Source organism: Pipistrellus hanaki (assembly GCF_964339955.1).
Source record: "Pipistrellus hanaki genome assembly, chromosome: 2".
Taxonomy (NCBI): domain Eukaryota; kingdom Metazoa; phylum Chordata; class Mammalia; order Chiroptera; family Vespertilionidae; genus Pipistrellus; species Pipistrellus hanaki.
The window spans coordinates 159,288,482-159,309,339 of NC_140504.1; the positions used below are offsets into that span (position 1 = coordinate 159,288,482).

Genomic DNA, 20,858 nt, shown 5'->3' on the forward strand with positions numbered 1-20,858 from the left:
GTTCAGGTATTATTTACTGATACTGATGATATGTTTGTGCTTGTCTTTTTTGACCTGGGTAAATTAACACCCTCCCTTTACATGTGAATATAAATATAAGTATATATGAGATATTAAACAGATGGTAATGTTTTGTGTTGGAATAGAGTTCACATTTCCTTAACTTTTCATAAATATATTTGTAAAGATCCCAAAATAAGTGATGCTACACAAGAACCAGTTAACTGTACAAACTACACAGCTCATGGTAAGACTTCCAGAAACATGTCTTTAAAAATAAGTTTTAAAACATAATTTCCTAGATTAATGAATGATCACTAAAAGTCATTAATGTATTGTGGTTTTTTTTTTTTTTTTTTGTGTGTGTGTGTGTGTGTTTTCTTGAGTTATAACATTATTTAGTTTCCAGGACAACTTAAAATTGGAGAACTGGCTACAGCATTTTAAAAAGAATTTTATTCTCTTTAATTATAAAACTGGGAAGTTTTGTGGTTTCATTCATTTTTTTTAAACCTTTGGGATCGATTTATATAGCTGTCTTGATGCCCTTTATTCACCAAACTATTTTATGCAAAGGTGCTGCTTCAGATTTTTAATTACTTGTAAAGAACTTGAAATGAGACTGATAGTATAATAAGGTACAGTGAGCAGCTGTATCAACCACATTATGGACTTGTAAAATATACATTGGTAGTCCAGCTGGCGTGGTTCAGTGGTTGAGCTTCTACCTATGAACCAGAAGGTCATGGTTAGATTCCCAGTCAGGGCACATGCCCGGGTTTCCAGCTGAATCCCTAGTGTGGTGCAGGCAGAAAGTGGCTGATCAATGGCTATCTCTCATCCTTAAAGTTTTTATTTCTCCCTCCCCCTCTAAAATAAAAATATATATATTAAAAAATATATATGTACTTGGGTACATCCTAAGTATGAGAACAGTATGGTAAGGATTTTAAATATGCATCATTCTTTTTTCTTTTTTGTATCAGTATTTTCTTAGAGATGTTTTTAAAATGGGTAAACCCTCACTTAATGATTTTGGGGACCATCTATTCTAAAATATGTATAATACCACAACCAGGAATTGCATGTGCCCTGACCAGGAATTGAACCAACAACTAACGTCTCAGTGCATGGGTCAACACTCCAACTAACTAAGCTACCCCAGCCAGGGTTGGCTGTCTGTGTCTGTCTGCCTGTCTGTCTGTCTGTCTGTCTATCTATCTATCTATCTAGATATCTATCTATAATGTAGCTTTTCCTATCTAAATTAAAATCTCATGTCAGATGTTCTATTGGAAGGTGGTTTGCTATATGTTATATTCTCTTGTGTACTTTGCTAGTCTTAAAAAACAACACATAATCACACCTTTCCTAAAAGAAAAAATGGTTTCTTGCCTTTTTTCTGCTTTTAGTTGAATGTTTTCCAGCACCCAAGATAATTTGTAAAGATTTCAGTGGCAATGAAACACATTTTACTGGACATGAAGTTGGTTTTCTCAAGCCCATATCTTGCCGAAATGTGTAAGTACCTTACTGAAGTTACATTTTCAAATCACTTGCTTATGTTGTATCTTGATTGCATACAGTGAAGAGATAAAGAGTTAACTTATGGGGAAAATTCTTTACTAATTTAACTTTTAACGTTTTGCTTTCATCAGAAAACTTCTACTTTAAGTGTGATATTATATTGTTTTATAAATGCAATTTATCAACCAAGTAAAACTCTGTTGTTCACTACTTGGGATAAATGAAGACTGAATGGCCTTATGTCATGTTAGTTCAGTCATTTAGACTACCCAAATGAGTTAGGAAAAAATTCTGTTCTCAAAATTTGGGGGATTTCTAGAGTTCAAAATAAAGGACTGTGTACCTGTGCTATTAAAAGAATGCGAAATATTAAGTCATTTGCATATTAAGGGAATTTTGAAACTTTTTTTGTAATAGGCATGGATGATGCATGGTAATATAAAACAATTCAAATGTTAGTTTGAGATATTAAGATAAATGGCTTTATTTTGTTAGCAATATTGTTTGTTTAAAGGACTTTTAAGTTTGCTTTTAATTTTGCTTCGGTAAAGCTAACATTTTATTCCTCTATTTTTGCTTTGTGCTAAATAAAACTTAGTATTTATTCACTTTTATTAATTGCTGGCACTGTATTTTTACCTTTTAATTGTACATTATTGCAGTTATTTGATGATACCTATTTGAATTTATTTTAAAAAAATAACCACTGTTTGGCTTTACAAGTTCTATTAGAATTCTTAGAAATTATTATTAGAGCCTTTTTTTTTTTTTTTCTTTTGACCTTACTTCATTGAATTAATGAGTGGCTTTAGATTCTATCTTGCTAAGCCAATCATTTAGGATTCTTGGATTCTAAGCGTTCTCATTAGTAAAGTAAAAATTGTTAGGAATTATTTCCAAAGTATTTAGATATGGTTTAGAAAATTTTGAAATTTATAGATTGATATTTCTACCTTAAACTTTTCAAATGACAATTTACTAAGTACTGGTCTAAGGTATTATAGGCTACTCGAGGCCCGATGCACGAAATTTGTGCAAGAGTAGGGCTTCCTTCCCCTGGCTGCCGGCACTGATTTCCCTCTTGCACCCGGGACCTGGGCTTCCCTGCAGCTGCCAGCAGGTACCTGGGATCAGAGCTTCCCTTGCAGCCCTGGCTTTCCTCTGGATGGACAGAAGGACGTCTGGTCTAATTAGCATATTATGCTTTTATTATTATAGATAATACAGTAACTAAGAGTGTCATCTGTTGAGAACAGTTAGCTAGTACTCAGTTTGGACCTTACAGTAGTTTTCTATTATCTCTCATAGTAAAAGGCAGAGTCTATTCATGGCCCTGCATGAGCTGCCCTCTTTGATGTTGTCTTTTATTCTTCCCTTTTCCCCCTCTACTCCTACCACACTGTCCTCTTTAACAGACCTCAGCCATGTAAGGTGTGCTGCCTTTGTAATAGCAGTGTGTTGTCTGGGACACTTCCTTCAGAGGCATGACATGACTAACTCACCTCCCTAAGGTCTTTGCCGAATATCACCTTCCCTGTAAGCCCTCTAATCACCTTATTTAAATGGCTCCTGTTTGTATCCCTAGCATTCTGGATTCACACCCTGTTCCATTTTTTTCCATAAATGTATGGCTTTTTTAATAGATGATTTACTGTAAATATTTTTATTGTTTGCTGCCACTAGATTGTTAGTGCTGTAGGGGCAGGGATCTTTGTCTCTTTTATTCATTAAAATATTCCAATAGCCTAGAATAGTTGTTGAGATGCAGTAGCTATTCAAAAAGCATTAACTGAATGAATGAATGAATGAATGAACCAATTAACAAATAAATAATAACTAGCAGTTTTGTTTTCTAAGACGTTACATGCTGAAGGTGACACTCAGGTTCTTAATTTCATGCAGAAATGGCTATTCATATAAAGTGGCTGTTGCACTGTCTCTTTTTCTTGGATGGTTGGGAGCAGATCGATTTTACCTTGGATACCCTGCCTTGGGTGAGTATGTTTCATTAAAAAAAAGTTCTTGTGAACCTTGTGTGGTAGGTAAATGTACCTATTCTTTTTTAAAAATATATATATTTTATTGATTGTTTATAGAGAGGAATGGAGAGGGATAGAGAGTTAGAAACATCGATGAAAGAGAAACATTGATCAGCTGCCTCCTGCACACCACCTACTGGGATGTGCCCACAACCAAGGTACATGCCCTTGACCGGAATCAAACCTTCAGTCCGCATGCTGATGCTCTATCCACTGAGCCAAACCAGTTAAGGCATATACCTATTCTTATAGATTGAATCTTTGCATATTATTAACAGTTACAAAAGTTCCATGTACCTGGAGTAGAATCTACACTAATAAAAGAGAAAGATGCAAATTGATCATACCTCTGTGGCACCCACCAGCCAATCAGGAATGACTATGCAAATTAACCCAAGAAAGATAGTGGGTTAATTTGCATGCCCAGGCGTCCAGCCACCTGGGTCCCGGGAACATCCTCGGGGCCCAGGCTGCTCAGAGCCTGTAGGCCTGTGTCTAGGCCCTGAGAGGCCAGGGTCCCAGAACACCCCAGGCCACTCCTTACTTATAGGCCTTGGTGCCAAGCAGCTGAGGGCGGGGTGGCAGAGGCTTCAGCCGGGCCGGAGTGCAACCGTGGTACAAGCTTGATCAGAGCCAGAGCGGGCCTGCCCAAGCCACGGCAGAGTCTTGGGCAGGCCTGGAGATGGGGGTGAGCCAGACTCGTCTTGGCAGCAGTCCTGCCTCTGCGCATGAGCAGCAGAGGAAAACACCTTTTCTGACCGCTCATTGGCTAAGCTCCTTATATGCCACTGATAATGTTCTTGCTAACTTGGGTAATAAGAATCCAAAAAGGTGATCTAGGGTTTTTCCACCTCACTCCTGGAGGAAAAAACGAAGGTTCACTGCTGAAGGGCTAAGAAATGTCATATCCTGCAGGTTTGGCTCAGTGGATAATGCCTTGGCCTGCCGACCACAGGGTTTGGGTTCGATTCTGATCAAGGGCATGTACCTATGTTGCAGGTTCCTCCCTGGCCGGGACCCAGGTCAGGACTCATGCAGGAGGCAACCAATCAAAGTTCCTTTCACATTGATGTTTCTCTCTGTCCTTCCCTCTCTCTTTCACACACTCTAAAAATCAATGGAAACATATTCTCAGGTGAGAATAAAAATGAAAAAGAAAGAAATGTCATATCCTATGAAAGACACATCTTGAAAATGCCTAAAGAAAGTTGTCATTTTTTCATGGTGAAGGGACTGGAGTCCTTGTTGATGAAAACACCTTGGCGGCTGCGGTGACTGGCAGTGGCTGCAGCAGCGGGGTGATGGGGCTGGTGCCTTCCCCTGATCAGTCCGGTCGACTCCCGCAGAGGGAGGCCAGACTGCAGCTTAGGCCCGCTCCCTGTGGATGTCCCCTGAGGGCTCCCAGTCTGTGAGAGGGGCAGGCTGGACTAAGGGACCCCACCCTCCCCACTCCAGTGCATGAATTAATATTCTTCTGTTAATATAAGGCTCTATACTACAGTTTGGATAAGAGATACTGATATTTTCATCTCTCTCCATCTTTATGAGAATACATACTCGAGGTAGTATAGTCACTTACTTAGGACAGTGGATCTGAGCTGTCATTGCTAATGCTGGGCACACAGTGGAAGCTCAATAAATATTTTATGAGTAAATGAGCATTTCTCCAAAAAAATATTTTCTTCTATCTGAACCTCTCTCAGTGTTGGCTTGGGAATAGAACTACGGAAGCCAGCATAAGCTGGAGCCTGACTTTTATTACCCTTAGCAACCCTCCCTATACCTTCCTCTTAGTTAGATTCTTCACATTTACCATAGCTAGTAAAGTTTATGAAAACTGTTTACATTTGATGATAGCTTTTATTTAAGCAGTACTTTGACATGTCAGCCCTTATTTAAGCCTTGCATCTCTCTTGAGTTTATCATCCTCTTTAAATCTTTAACAGGTAGAAAAATTGTCGCCAGAGAGGTTAAGGGATTTACTGACTCTAGAGGCCTTGCTTTATACTGTGACATATTTGTTGTTATCATTCTTGTTTTATGGATAGGGAAATTGTCAAGAGATTAAGAGATTTGCCCAAGGACACTCAGTGACCTGAATTTGAACTCTAATTTTCTGGCTCAAGAGATCATGCTTTATTTACTGTAGTACTCCGCTTCTACATTAGCTCTTCACTGAGCAAATTTAAAGTTTCTGAATGCTCTTTTTTGCAGCGAGCAAAGCAAATCTTATTCTTTTCATGTTGCTACGCACTAGAGATCAAAGAAGAATCTTCACTGTGAGGGTGTTGGGAAGTATGTTTCTGACAGCCCTACTTGAAGCTCAGTGTTATAAGGTCCTAAAATAGAAGTCAAAGTTTAAAATACTGTATACATGGATTTATTCAGTTAACAAACATTTATTCAGTATTTACCACCTTCAAGGAAGTAGTAACTAAGTGCTCTGGAAATAATGATGATCACAGTTCATATTGGCTATAAAGAAAATGAATATGTTTGTAGGTCAATTTATGACAAAGCACTATTATAGAACCATAGCAAAGTGCTATGTGAGCACAGAAAGTGACGATTTTGTCATTCTTGGAGTGTGAGGGAGGCCTTCTTGGATGGGGTGACATTTGAACTGTGTTTTGAAAGATAAGCTGATTAGAGCGAGTAAGGGCAGTATGGGAATAGCATGTCAAAAAGACAGTAAAGCAACAAACAGACTGTCAAATTATAGCAGGGAGGGGAGGGAGATCTGGGGGAGATAAGAGATCAACCGAAAGACTTGTATACATACATATAAGTCCAACCAATGGACACAAAACTCTGGAGAGGGGGGGTATGTATGGGAGGGGGGGGGATGGTAAAATATGTACACAGATAATAATTTAATAAAAAAAAATTAAAAAAAAATTATATACCTAAAAAAAAAAAAAAAAGCAAAGTATGAAGGAGCATACATGTTGAAAGAATGGTGGCTACATTAGCCTGTGGTGTAGAAGGAATGATGGCAGGAGGTGAAAAGTAACTGCACAGGTATTCTGTGGTCAGATTATAAAAGACTTGGAAGTCTTCTTAGGGCGTGTGGACTTTACCCTTTAATGTCAAAAGCCCTAAAAGTTTGTAAGCAGAGGAGTATCATGGTCAGATTTATATTTCAGGAAGATGAAACTGGAGGAATTGTGGGTAATATCTTAAACAGAGAAAGACTGGTGGCAGAGTAAGCTGAAGAGAGATTGATTTAGTAGTCTTGGCCAGATGACGGTATAACTGCACATTCATGCCATTTGTAACAGCAACCATACCTTTTGATAACAGTGGAAAGCCATATAATATGCATGGGAAGTGCCCAAGTTACCAGAACAAAAATCATTTAGTCTGTATTAATCTTTTTAGATTATGGATGGATGCGATGGATGGATGGATGCATGGTTAGACAGAGAAACTAGGTTCATAATGAGAAAGTAAAATAACATGGTGATATCAAATAGTTAAAATACTGCCAAAGCCTTAGTCCTTGCATTTTCTTTTTATGTTCTCTTTAAGAGATTAGGATTATACACACACACACACACACACACACACACATTTATATATATATAGTCTAGAGGCCTGATGCATGAAAATTCATGCAAGCGCAGGCCTTCCTTCTGGCTTCCTTCTGGCTGCCAGTACCCTGGCTGCTTCTCTCCTCTGGCCACTGACAGACACCCAGGTCCTGAGCTGCTTCCTTCTGGCCTCCTGCAGGCACCTGGGACCCAGGCTGGCTTCCCTCCAGGCTGGCTTCCCTCAAGGCCCGGCTTTGTCAGGAAGGACTTCTGGAATGACGTCTGGTCTAATTAGCATATTACCCTTTTATTGTTATAGATTTTTTGAAGGATTTCTAACTTTAAAAAAGTTTTTAAAAGATTAGGAGGGCCTAAACCGGTTTGGCTCAATGGATAGAGCGTCGGCTTGGGGACTGAAAGGTCCCGGGATCGATTCCGGTCAAGGGCGTGTACCTTGGTTGTGGGCATATCCCCAGTGGGGGGTGTGCAAGAGGCAGCTGATATATGACTCTCTCTCATCGAGTTTCTAACTCTCTATCTCCCTTCCTCTCTGTGCAAAATCAATAAAATATATTAAAAAAAAAAGATTAGGAGGAAGGAGAAAACATTGTTCTTTAGAACAGTTTATTCTGTGATGATTTTGAATAGTGAATATATTTTAAGTATTTGGCATAATGAGTGGCATTTTAACTTCTTGTAATGCTTGTCCCATGAGCTATAATGTCCTATAGTATGTTAAAGTTTTTGACTTATTGCAGCACATAATAATATGTTGATATGTGCATTGTGAAATTTTTTTCCTTGTACGATCAAACTATAGGTATAAAGCTCTGTATAAAACTCTCTAGCTTTGGTTAGTGAATGTTGTTCACTAACTTTGGCAGGAGTTGCCTTTCTCTGACCACTGCTACTACAATCTATTATTAGCTTCAGTCAAAGAAAACCTTTTAGTTTGAGTCTGAGATTCTATAAACCTTCAAATATAAATAACATTTAACTTTATGGCTCAGTGTAAAGGTATTAAAAAAAATCTTTAAATAACTTACTTTATTATCACAACAACCAGTGGATGTTCATTAATTCAACAATTTCTTTGAATTTGTTATCATTTGTTGATTTAGGATAAAGCTTTCTCAAGATTAGGTCTGTGTTATAGTTCCTGAATTTTTGTTATCTTCCATTATCTTTATTCCATTGGGTTTGTGATTTTAAAAATCTCTTTACCATTTTTTAGTGGGATTTTGGTGTGAGAGTTGCTAAGTGGGCATGTCAGAATCATTATCTTTAACTGAAAATCCTCATCTCTTTAAGCATTCAAGTATTTTTATCTGTATCTTACTTGCATTTAAGCTATCTTAATGTTAAAGATTAGTTTTATCAATTAATATAAAATACTATATCAAATTACAGTGTTTTTAAATTTTAAATTTTGTAGTTAAATTTTAATTTTTACTATGAATCCAAGGTTAAGGAATTTTGGCATTTTCGATTTAAAGATTACTTCCATTTAAAAAAATTCTTAACTGGATAAAACAATGTTGACTGGCATATAATTCTATTTAATTGTAATCTTATAAAATTTTATGGTTACAAAAAGCAGTGGTTATATTTATAGATAACTTTTTAAAATACTTCTTTTGTTTATGGTCATTGGAGTTTTATAAGAACAGAATAATGTAAGTCATGTACATATGAAGCCTGTTTTTTAAAAGTAACTTAGTGATGAATATGATAATTCACTGTATAAATTTTACTTCAGGATTGAAAAAGGGAAATTTGTGGGGGTGGGGGTGAAATTGCATAAAACTTGATAAAAATACAAAAATTCCTTTAAGAAAAATTATCTTGCCGAAACCGGTTTGGCTCAGTGGGTAGTTCGTCGGTCTGTGGACTGAAAGGTCCCAGGTTTAATTCCGGTCAAGGGCATGTACGTTGGTTGAGGGCACATCCCCAGTGGGGGGTGTGCAGGAGGCAGCTGGTAGATGTTTCTCTCTCATCGATGTTTCTAGCTCTCTATCCCTCTATCCTCCCTTTCTCTCGGTAAAAAAGTCAATAAAATATATATTTTTTTAAAATAAAAAAATTATCTTTCTGTATATTTTACATTTCTTGTTCCACAGTTATGACTTTGTTGTTAAAGAATAAAAGTCAGATGGGCAAATTTGAAAATATTTCTTTAAAAATATTTTAAAAAAATATTTAAGAGGAAGAGGGAGGGAGAGAGAAAGAGATAGATCAGTGATATGAGAGAATCATTGATCGGCTGTCTCCTGCATGCCCCACACTGGGGATCAAACCTGCAACCCCGACATATACCCAGAACAGGAATTCAACTGTGACCTTCTGGTTCATTGATCAATGCTCAACCACTGAGCCACTCTGGCCAGGCAAAAATCTTGCTTTTTTAAAAAACAATGTATAGCTTTCTTTTTATTTATTTATTTTTAAAATTCAGTTGCAGTTTACATTTAATATTATTTCAGTTACAGGTCTACAGCATAGTAGTTATACAATTATGTACTTTACAAAGTGTACTCCCTCCCTGAAACTATATTTCTAGTACCTATCTGGCACCATACATAATTATTACATTATTGACTATATATCCTATGCTGTAATCTATATTAAATCCAGTTTAATTTCTTTTAATTGATTTTTCCCAACATAGCAGTGCTACTTTAGCTAGAAGCTATTTTTCACCACAATGCCTTATATTTTAAAATAATATTCTGTCTTTGTGTTTTTAATTGTGGTAACTGTGACTTTTTTTCTATGCAAGAGCTAGCATATTTTGTGTTGCCTCTCTGTAGCATTAAAAGATTATAGATTCTCAAAGATGGTTAGCATTAAAAGATTATAGATTCTCAAAGATGGTAGCTCTTTTCAAGTAGTTAATAGAAGAGATGCTCTTTTCATAGTCGTATTCATTTAATTGTAAATATTTTCTTATTATGAGAATAACAAAGTGTTGTATGTTTTAAAGCCCATATCTTAAACATCTTTGATTATATTGTTCCTCTTTTTTTCTCTAAGTTTGAAGTTACCAGCTTGGACTGGCATATAATATCCATATAGGACAAATAAAGGGATTTGTAGGTTAAACTTTTCTAAGATTTGAAAGCTTTCCTTTATAGGCACAGACACAAAAAGAATAATGATAACCAGATTATTATAGAACACTTGTGGTTTGGCAACAGCAACTTCAATATGAAATAATCTGTGTTTTCTGAAATCGTTATGTGGACAGAGGAATATTAGCAAGACTCAACCTGCAATAAAATAAAAAAAATACCCCCAAATTTTTTAAATGCCCCAAATTAATCTCTGTTCTTTTAATTTTTTATCCAGATAAATCCTTTCTTTGAGTTTGTGTTTTTAGTAAAGTTTAAGTTACCAAGTATAAATGAAATACACTCAAAACATGAGCTTTATTAATGTTATCTGAACATAATCTTTTTGAAAGAATATATCTACAATAGTAATTGTTTGGGATAAAAATGGATTCTTCTTGTTTAGAAAAACTTTTATTTGGAGTTTTAAAACAATTTTCTAAAAATCTAAAGCTGAGCCGAAACCGGTTTGGCTCAGTGGATAGAGCATCGGCCTGCGGACTCAAGGGTCCCAGGTTCGATTGGTTGCGGGCACATCCTCAGTAGAGGGTGTGCAAGAGGCAGCTGATTGATGATTCTCTCTCATCGATGTTTCTAACTCTCTATTCCTCTCTCTTCCTCTCTGTAAAAAAAAAATCAATAAAATATATATTTTAAAAATATCTAAAGCTGATAGTTTTTCCATAATAAGAAGTTAATAAATAAGGTTTGTACAAAGATGACTGTTTATTGGGGGGAAGGGGGAAAAAGTCCATCTACTCTTGGTAGTTCACAAATATCCCATCTTTTAAAACATTGGTATTGATGCTCAAGATAATGAAATCTATAAGAGTAATGGTTTATGTTGGTTTTAATAAATGTTGTTTAGAATGTATGCTACTTTTTGTTCTAGTTGATCAGTGTTTATTTACAAGTGAGATAACTTATTTGATACAGTTTGTTCCTTTTGTAGTCATATTGACTAGGCATGGGAATAACACAGCTCTGATTTCAAGTTGCTCATGGAAGCATAAGGGAAGACAGACAAATAATAAATTCAAAATAAATCATACTATGGGATATGTACTATGCTGCAACTTAAAGGTGCTGGGGAATATCTAGGAATAACATTAAATTCATCCTGGGGGCATTGGAGAAGACTTCCTAGAAGGTTTAAAATACTATTGGGGGTCAGCTAGATGATTGGGAATAGTGGTGGGGAATAAGGGGGCAAGGTAGAGATCAGTGTAGCACACATAAATGCAGAGTTAGATGAAGGAGATAACAAGAGCAGGGCACATTAAGAAAACGTTGGTTAGTTTGTTGGGCTATAGCACAGGCAGAAGGAATTTGCAAGAGATGAGACTAGGTTAGATGATGCTATTATAAATAATGTGGATTTATGCTGTCTAAATTTCTTGAATATATTAAGTGTAGTATTATAGTAGTAGAAATTGTGGTAGCACAAGTAGCAGCTGGGCTAACATTTATCAAATGTTTTCCATGTGCCATGTACTAGCCTAAGTTTTTTACTTTGTCTCTTTTTTTCAAACTTTAATGCCCATCCTGGCCTGATCAGCCCCTGGCAACCCAAGTTCCCAGCCCCTTCTTTTTGTCTTTTTCTTTTTCTTTTTTTTTTTTTTAGCACCTCTGTGAGGAGGCCAGGGCTGACTGGAAGCAAGTATCTGGGATTTATTTGTCTTCTATAATCGAAACTTTGTAGCCTTGAGCAAAGACCGGGGTCGGCCAGGGCGGGCAGGAAGCTTTGCTTTCTCCATCACCAAGGGCAACCCAAGCCTCCTGCTTGCTCCAACTATGTGGCCAGCTGCCATTCTTGGTTCGGCTAATTTGCATACATGCTCTTGATTGGCTGGTGGGCGTGGCTGGCAGAGTGATGGTTAATTTGCATGTTTCTCTTAGTGTAGATTTTGTCTGAACAGGAACTTCTGTTCATTTTGAAGCACTCTTCAAAAGAGGTTCAGCAGCAAAATATCTAAATTTTAATGATCTCATTATCTTTCTCTGTTTAGTGAAGGATATTTACCAACAAATACCATTTCACACCATTGTTTGAACCAGTTGTGTAATATTTTTTCCTGTTGATAGATGCACCGGAATATTTTGAGACAATTCCTCCCTGTTTGACATTTAGATTGTATCTGGCATTTTGATAGTCATACAAGAAGGATTTATCAAACTCTTGCTGTCTGTTGTGGTACTATTCAAGGAATCCACTTGAATAAGACAGATAGACAGGATCCTGCCTTTAGGAATTTACCTCGCAATGGAAGACAGAATGAAATGAGCAAACCAGTGAATGAGGCTGTTACAGATCTAATCAGCACCATGAGGGAAATAGGAGAGATGTGATAGAGTGCTTGGGGTGGGGGAGGGGTTTCGGATGGCATGCTGCTTTAGACTGGCAGATTAGTAAGACTTCTCTAAAGAAACAGTTTGAGAAATGAGAAGAGCTACAGGAAGACATCATTGGGAGAGGGCATGATAAGGGCAAAGGCTCTGACTGACATGGTTATATTATCTTCATAGAATAGCAGATAATTAAAGACAAACTTTTTTTGATCATTCTTAATACTTTTTAAACTTTTTTTTTAATCGATTAAGGTATATATGTGTCCATATTCCCCCATTGCTCCCAAAACCCCCAATCCTGCTCTCACATTCACCCCTTGTTGTCTGCGTCTATTGGTTATGCTTATATGCATGCATACAAGTCCTTTGGTTGATCTCTTTTCTTTATCCCCTCCCTCCCCTACCTTCCCTCTGAGGTTTGAGCATCTGATCGATGCTTCTCTGTCTCTGGATCTGCTTTTGTTCAGTTTATGTTGTTCATTATAATCCACAAATGAGTGAGGTCATGTGATATTTATCTTTCTCTGACTGACTTATTTCACCTAGCATAATGCTCTCTAGCTCCATCCATGCTGTTGCAAATGGTAGGAGTTAACATCCTTTTTATAGCAGCATAGTATTCCATTGTGTAGATGTAACAAAGTTTTTTAATCCACTCATCTGCTGATGGGCACTTAGGCTAATTCCAAATCTTAGCTATTGTAAATTGTGCTGCTATGAATATAGGGTTGTATATATCCTTTCTGATTGGTGTTTCTAGTTTCTTGGGATATATTTCTAGAAGTGGGATTACTGGGTCAAATGGGAGTTCCATTTTTTAGTTTTTTGAGGAAACTCCATACTGTTTTCCACAGTGGTTGCACCAGTCTGCATTCCCACCAGCAGGGCACGAGGGTTCCTTTTCCTCTGCATCCTCACCAGCACTTGTTTGTTTCCTTTTGTTAAGTTGTATGAATTCCCTGTAAATGTCGGAGATTAAACCCTTATCAGGGATAGCATTGACAAATATGTTCTCCTGTGCAGTGGGCTTTCTTGTTGTTTTGTTGATGGTTTCTTTTGCTGTGCAGAAGCTTTTTATTATGATGTAGTCCCATTTGTTTATCTCTTCTTTAGTTTCCATTGCCCTAGGAACTGTATCAGTGAAGATATTGCTTTGGCATATGTTTGAGATTTTGTTGCCTCAGTATTCCTCTAATATTTTTATGCTTTCTTGTCTTACATATAAGTCCTTTATCCATTTTGAGTTTATTTTTGTGTATGGTGTAAGTTAGTGGTCTAGTTTTATTTTTTTGCACACGTCTGACCAAATTTCCCAGCACCATTTATTGAAAAGATTCTCTTGACTCCATTGTATGTTCTTACCTCCATTGCCAAATATTAATTGAGTTTAGTGGTTTGGGTCAATTTCTAGGTTCTCTATTCTATTCCATTGGTCTATGTCTGTTCTTGTGCCAGTACCAGGTAATTTTGAGAACAGTGGCTTTGTAATACAGCTTGATATCTGGTATTGAGATCCCACCTACTTTGTTCTTCTTTCTCAGGATTGCTGCTGCTATTCGGGGTCTTTTTTTATTCCAGATGAATTTTTGGAGACTTCTTTTAGGTCTATGAAACATGCTATTGGTATTTTAATGGGGAGTGCATTGAATTTATAGGCTGCTTTGGGTAGTATGGACATTTTAATGATATTGATTCTACCAATCCATGAACATAGTATGTTCTTCCATCTCTTTATGTCTTCCTTTATCTTTTTTCAACGTCCTGTAGTTTTCTGAGTAGAGGTCTTTTACCTCCTTAGTTAAGTTTATTTCCTATGTATCTTAATTTTTTTGTGTGCAATGGTAAATGGGATTTTTTTTTTAATCTCTCTTCCTATAAGTTCACTATTGGTGTATAAAAATGCCATAGATTGCTTGGCATTAATTTTGTATCCTGCTACATTGCCAAATTCATTTATTAAGTCTAATAATTTTTTTATGGACTCTTTAGTGATTTCTATGTACAGTATCATGTCATCTGTGAATAATGGCAATTTTACTTCTTTTCCAATTTGGATGCCTTTATTTCTTCTTCTTGTCTAATCACTGTGGCTAGCACTTCCAGTACTATGTTGAACAGGAGTGGTGAAAGTGGGCATCCCTGTCTTGTTCCAGTTCTTAAGGGAAATGGTTTTAGGTTTTGCTCATTGAGTATGATGTTGGCTGTAGGTTTGTCATATAAGGCTTTTATTATGTTGAGGGATGATCCTTCTATTCCCACTTTGCTGAGTGTTTTTATCAGAAAAGGGTGTTGGACTTTGTCAAATGCCTTTTCTGCATCAATTGATATGATTATGTGATTTTTCTTTCTCAATTTGTTTATGTGATGTATCACATTTATTGATTTTTGGATATTCTACCAGCCTTGCATCTCTGGAATAAATCACACTTGGTCATGATGTATGATCTTTCTAATGTAATGCTGGATCTGGCTTGCTAGAATTTTGTTGAGGATTTTAGTATCTATGTCCTGTAATTCTCTTTTTTTGTGGTGTCTTTATCTGGTTTTGGGATTAGGGTAATGCTGGCTTCATAAAAAGAGTTTGGAAGTATGCCTTCCTCTTGAATTTTTTAGAATAGTCTGAGAAGGGTTGGTTTTAGTTCTTGTTTGAATGTTCAGTAAAACTCCCCTGTGAAGTCATCTGGTCCAGGGCTTTTGTTTGCTGGAAGCTTTTTGATTACTGTTTCAATTTCATCAGTAGTTTTCGGCCTATTCGGAGTTTTTTTTTCTTCCCGATTGAGTTTTGGAAGTTTGTATTTTTCTAGGAATGTGTCCATTTTGTCAGGGTTGTCAAGTTTGTTGGAGTAGAGTTGTTTGTAGTATTTATTTATTTTTTTTTTACAATCCTTTGTATATCAGTGGGGTCAGTTGTTATTTTACCTCTTTCGTTTCTGATTTTGTTTATTTGGGTCCTCTCTCTTTGTTTCTTGATGAGTCTGGCTAGAGGTTCATCAGTCTTATTTATCCTTTCAAAGAACCAGCTCTTGGTTTCATTGATCTTCTTAAATTTTTTTTTAATAAACAAATTGAAGGAAGGGAAATGTTTCCAAATTTATAAATGCTAGATGGAAAAGGATACATTTCTGAAATATAATAAATATACTGACTGTTCCTTGGGCAACAATAAAATGCAACCAATGAAAAAGTAATTAAAGGAATTGTTATGTAAGGTGATGGATAAAAAGTTAGGGATCTTTAGGAAACAGAAAGACTGAAAAAATTTATTCACTCATTCAACAAATATTGATCATCTACCATGTGCCAGACAGTGTTGTAAGTACTAGACACAGGAGTAAATTAAACAGTTAAAAGATGCTTCTCAGCCCTGGCCGCATACTTCAGATCATTAGAATGTCTTCTCCATACACCAAGGTTGCGGGTTTGATCTTTGGTCAGGACACATACAAGGATCAATCAATAAATGAATACATAAGTGGAACAACGAATTCATGTGTCTCCCTCTCTTTTTTACTTTCTACTTTTCTCTAAAATCAATAAAAAGAAAAAAAAACAAAACACTTCCCAGTGGGGCTTCCCTGAGACAGTAATCAAATATAAAATATTAAGTAGATAAGTGTTTTAAAGAAAACTAAAAGAATAATTTCATATAATTGTTATATTTTAAGTTTTTAAATTATTTCCAACAAGTATTAATCTAGTACTTACAACATTATTCTATTTGTGTAATACTAGGAAGGGGCAAAGTAATCTAATGTACCCACATATTTCAGTCTTTGTGTATTTCCAAATTGTGTGCAGGAGGTGATCTCATCCACTCTGTGATTTTAGCCGGCATCTGTATATAGTTGAAACTTAGAACTGCCCTTTCACATAGAGTCTTGCTTCATACCATTTTTATGTCTCAAATGGGATATCTGGAAAGCAACTCAAGTTTAAATATAGAAGAGAGATTACTCATTCCACCCTCACTCCCAATCTGCCTTTTCTGATTTCACCATCATGTTTTTTGTGTTATATCTTGTATATGTTCTGTTGTCATCTATTTAGTATCTTAGCTCTAAAGTTGGAACCAATAACAGAGGTGTATATATAGTGCACAGAACTGTTGTAGAACTAATAAATACGAGATGCTAGGAAAAATATATAGGATAAATTCAAGATAATTAGATTACTAATAATTTTTTAAAATGTATAATATCAGTATTTTTTCCTGATTATTTTTCCAGTTCCTTGTATTTGGACATTCTACTATAAATGTATATTGTAATTTAGACACAATATATTAAGTCTAAATGAATAAATAAAGATTTTAGGATTAAAAGTTGTTCTTTACCTTTTATTTACTGAGATTTAAAGATTTATTTCCTCATGCCTTTTCTCTTAAGAAATTTTGTAAGATTACATTGAGTTTTTCTTTCAGTTCGTAATATTTATTTTTGTTTTGGTTTTTCTATATAGAGGAACCTTTAAACTTTTCTCATATTTTCAGGTGAAGATTTGATTTTTTTAAGTGTTAGTTTTATACTCTTGATATAAAGAGTTTGTATTATATATAATGGTTTATTGGGAAATGGAAAAGTTTGTTAATAATTGTAAGATTTTCCAGGTGTAAATGATTTTACCTTCTTTTCTAGGTTTGTTAAAGTTTTGCACTGTAGGATTTTGTGGAATTGGGAGCCTAATTGATTTCATTCTTATTTCAATGCAGGTAAGTTATTTTTTTGTGTTTGTTTTTTAATATATTTTTACTGACTTCAGAGAAAGGAAGGGAGAGGAAGCAAGAGAGAAACATCAGTAATGAGAGAGAATCATTGATCAACTTCCTTCTGCATGCCCCCTACTGGGGATCAATCCCTCAACCCAGCATGTGCCCTGACTAGGAATCAAATAGTGACCTGGTTCATAGGTTGACACTCAGCTATTGAGCCACATCAGCTAAGTCGTAAATTAGTTTTAATCTTGAAGATGAACTACTTTTACATTCAAATATGATGTCTGTGATCTTCTGATATATTTTAAATATACTAGGAAGCGGTTAAGAATGCTTTTTCAATTTTCCTTCAGATGCTATATCCAAGGGATCCTGGCCATGTTTCCAAGTAGCATTTTCCAACCTGTGCTCTACCAATTAGTAGTTCTAAAAGCTATAACTGCATAAAAAAAAAAGGATTGTATATTGAAATATGATTTGTAAATGTGAGTTCAAATGATTTAAAGAGATTTTTTTTACTGGATAACTTCTCAGAATCCTTTATAGTGTATATTATGAATCCCTAAGAAGGATTGGGGTTATTTCTCAGACTTATTGTTTCTTTTCCTGATAGTCACAGCCACATGGTCAATTAATATACTAGGATATTGATGGGATTTGATATTTACATATAGACATCTGAAGTCAGAAACAAGATTTTCTTTTGCATTGGACAAGCAAAAGATTAGTATTTTTTTAGTTGCAAATTATAGAAACCGAAATCTCTCTTAAGCCAAAAAGAGAAAAGGAATGCCTGGATTCTCTGTAGATAATTAAAGAGTGGGGCTGGTCCCCGGTAAGATCAAATCAATATAATAAAATGATGTATCAGGACTCTCCTGATATTCATCTCTGTTTCTCTGTGTCTGCCTCATTTTTTTGCTACTACAGTGCTGTGGAGGCAGGCATAATTTGTGAAATGCTATCCCTAGGCATTTAAAAGTGCCACCAGATGTTTTCTATTAAATTATACTGAACTGGTTGTGGTTAACTCATGAGGATTCTTAAATTAGAGAAAGATGAATTTATCATAACAAATGTCACAAAACAGCATTTCAGTAAGCATTTATGGAGCACCTAATGTCTTCAACAAGTGTGTCAGTATGTATTTTGATCATCATCAGTTTTGCTGTTCTTTCTCATACTGTATTTCCAATCCTCAGTTCAGTCTGCTTGATGCTATCCTTATGCCTTAAAAGAAAGTCAAAGTCTAGGAGGTTTTGGTAGCATACTGTGAGGAGGAGGCAACATATGGACCAATAAGATACCAGAATTAAACAAGGAAAATATTTGGTTTTAAAGTTGGGATTTTCCTGTCTTTATTCATAAACATGCTTATTAACCAAATATCCTGCCTTCTCTGACTGTGGGACAGGCAAGCAGACATGATGAGGCTAAGGAACTTGTGCACATATGCTTTGAAATGGTTTCTCACTTTAATTGAGGATCCAAGGAACTTAATGTATTATTGGGATTCTTTCAGATATCCAGAATTTAGTGTCAACCATTTAGTTAATATTTTCATATTGGGTTCTTTCTTTGGTGATATCTTTACATTATAGCTTTCTTGCATGGGTGGGGTCCAGCTGGCCCGCCTGGATCGAGGAGGAGGTGATGAGAGAGGAGGGAAATTTGGCCAGCCCATCCTGCCCCAATCAGAGTTGGGGTGTGGGGGCAATCAGGGGCGGGGTTGGCCAGGAGGAGGGACCCTGGGTGGGCTGGCCCTACCTTCTGGTCAAACTCCTGTTGAACTCCCAGATGAGGGGACAATTTGCATATTATCCTTTTATTATATATGATATCAAGTTATAGAGCTTTTTTGATTTAGCTACTACTTTCTGGTACATGTATGCCTGAACTTTTCAGAACAAATAGTTATTTTCTTGAAGATTTAGAATTGAGACGATTACATTAAAAAATTATTGAGAGAGGTTTAGAATGTTTGAAATTCTGCAATAAATATTCTTAAATATGACATTTCAGTGGTCATGGGCAACAGGGGGATGGAGGCATGTGTGGGGAGGGGTTTGGGATAGAATGGGGGGATGAGGACAAATATGTGATACCTTAATAAAGAAATTAAAATAAAAAAAGACATTTTAATAGGTATGGCCACTGTAGATTGCTTTTAGAATGGAGGAAAAATAAATCAGTTTTCAAATGCAGCCAAATAAGATCTTTAGCCTTATTCTAAATGTCATTTGATACACTTAACATGATGTTGACTATATTAGAAAATTTTTTTTCCAGCAAATCAAATAAGTTTTTACTATAAAAATCAGAAACTATGTTACAAATGTATTTTTTCCAACTTCTCATGATCTTTTTGTTTACTCTCCTTTCCTTCTTTATTTTCTCCATCCCTGGTTTTTTTCCATTAAATATTATTCCCTAGTGAATCGCAGTGTTTTTCTATTGGGCTGTGATCCCAGAAACATATTGTGCATGAATTCAAGACCTATAAAAACATACTTTGCTTCACAGTGTTTATAACATAAATCCAGAAAAATCCTCTTAAAAAATAGCTCTAGTTATTTCATCTTTGAACCAAAGAGTATAATCACACATTGCTAAAGTAAGCTTTACATGTTGCTATATTGTATATACTGAAAATATTTCCATGAGTTTATCTACTTGCTAATAAACTTGAAAGTTTCTTTCTTTTGGTTGTTGTTGTTATTCTTAAAAATATGCAAGTGTCCCAGGTCAATGAATGGCGTAAAACAATCCATAGAATTAATTCAGTTATTTTGTGCATTCTACCAAAAACTAAATCAGTGATACCTCATAAGGCAGTTCCAAAGATTTTAAAACACTCATTCTTTTGTGCTTGTATATGTTTGTGTAATCATGAAGGATTAGACAATTTAAGTTTTTTTAATCAGAAAAAAATAAAATATTTGGATTCAATTTAAACCTCTTTTCTCACACAATCTGGACATTTTAAAATTACACCTAAACCACTGATGTGTATCCTGTCAAACAAAAAGAAAAGAGTTTCTTCTGTTAAGTGGAGACAAGACAGCCACAAATCAGAAAGATGAAGAAGGTAATTTTAATGTAGAAAGTTGTTAGAAGGAAGTATGTTGGGTTCTTTGTGACAATTAAAAAAAATTCTATATATTATGGAAGAAATCACTTTCATTTTCATTTCTATTGATATTTCAGAGTAGATTTCCTTAAAGGACTAATAACTACATAAGCAGAAATTCAGAAAAGCATAATCTTCAATCATTTATGAATTTTATAAATACATTAATCAAATTTATAGAATATCTCATTAGTGTGGAATTTAATATATGTAACTCATTTTAGCATTGAATTATATATATTATTCCTTAACTTTTACACCAGATCTGAACTTTCACACATAAACTTCTTGAAGAAAAAAAAAACTTATTAATCCTGTATGCTAAACATAGAGTATGCCCTCAAAAACTTTTGCTGATTTGAACTGTATGCATTATACCTTGTGGCTTTGTTCCAATTACAGAGAAGATGAGAAGCTAAAAATGGTAGTTTTTAAAAAGCTTTTTTTAGGGCCTTAAAG

The 20,858-nt window shown here is 35.5% G+C and overlaps 1 protein-coding gene and 1 long non-coding RNA gene across 2 annotated transcripts in view; both read left to right on the plus strand.

Moving 5' to 3' along the window:
• Nucleotides 1-20,858, plus strand: part of LOC311618492 — a 700,613-nt gene that overhangs the window by 271,047 nt on the left and 408,708 nt on the right. The gene's annotated exons all lie outside the window — the stretch shown is intronic.
• The window catches only part of TM2D1 (TM2 domain containing 1), a 33,605-nt gene that overhangs the window by 1,985 nt on the left and 10,762 nt on the right, over nucleotides 1-20,858 (plus strand). The window contains exons 2-5 of the mRNA XM_084872993.1: nucleotides 173-247; nucleotides 1,413-1,521; nucleotides 3,430-3,521; nucleotides 17,193-17,266. Coding sequence (XP_084729119.1) covers nucleotides 173-247; nucleotides 1,413-1,521; nucleotides 3,430-3,521; nucleotides 17,193-17,266 — 350 coding nt within the window. The remainder of the gene's footprint in view (nucleotides 1-172; nucleotides 248-1,412; nucleotides 1,522-3,429; nucleotides 3,522-17,192; nucleotides 17,267-20,858) is intronic.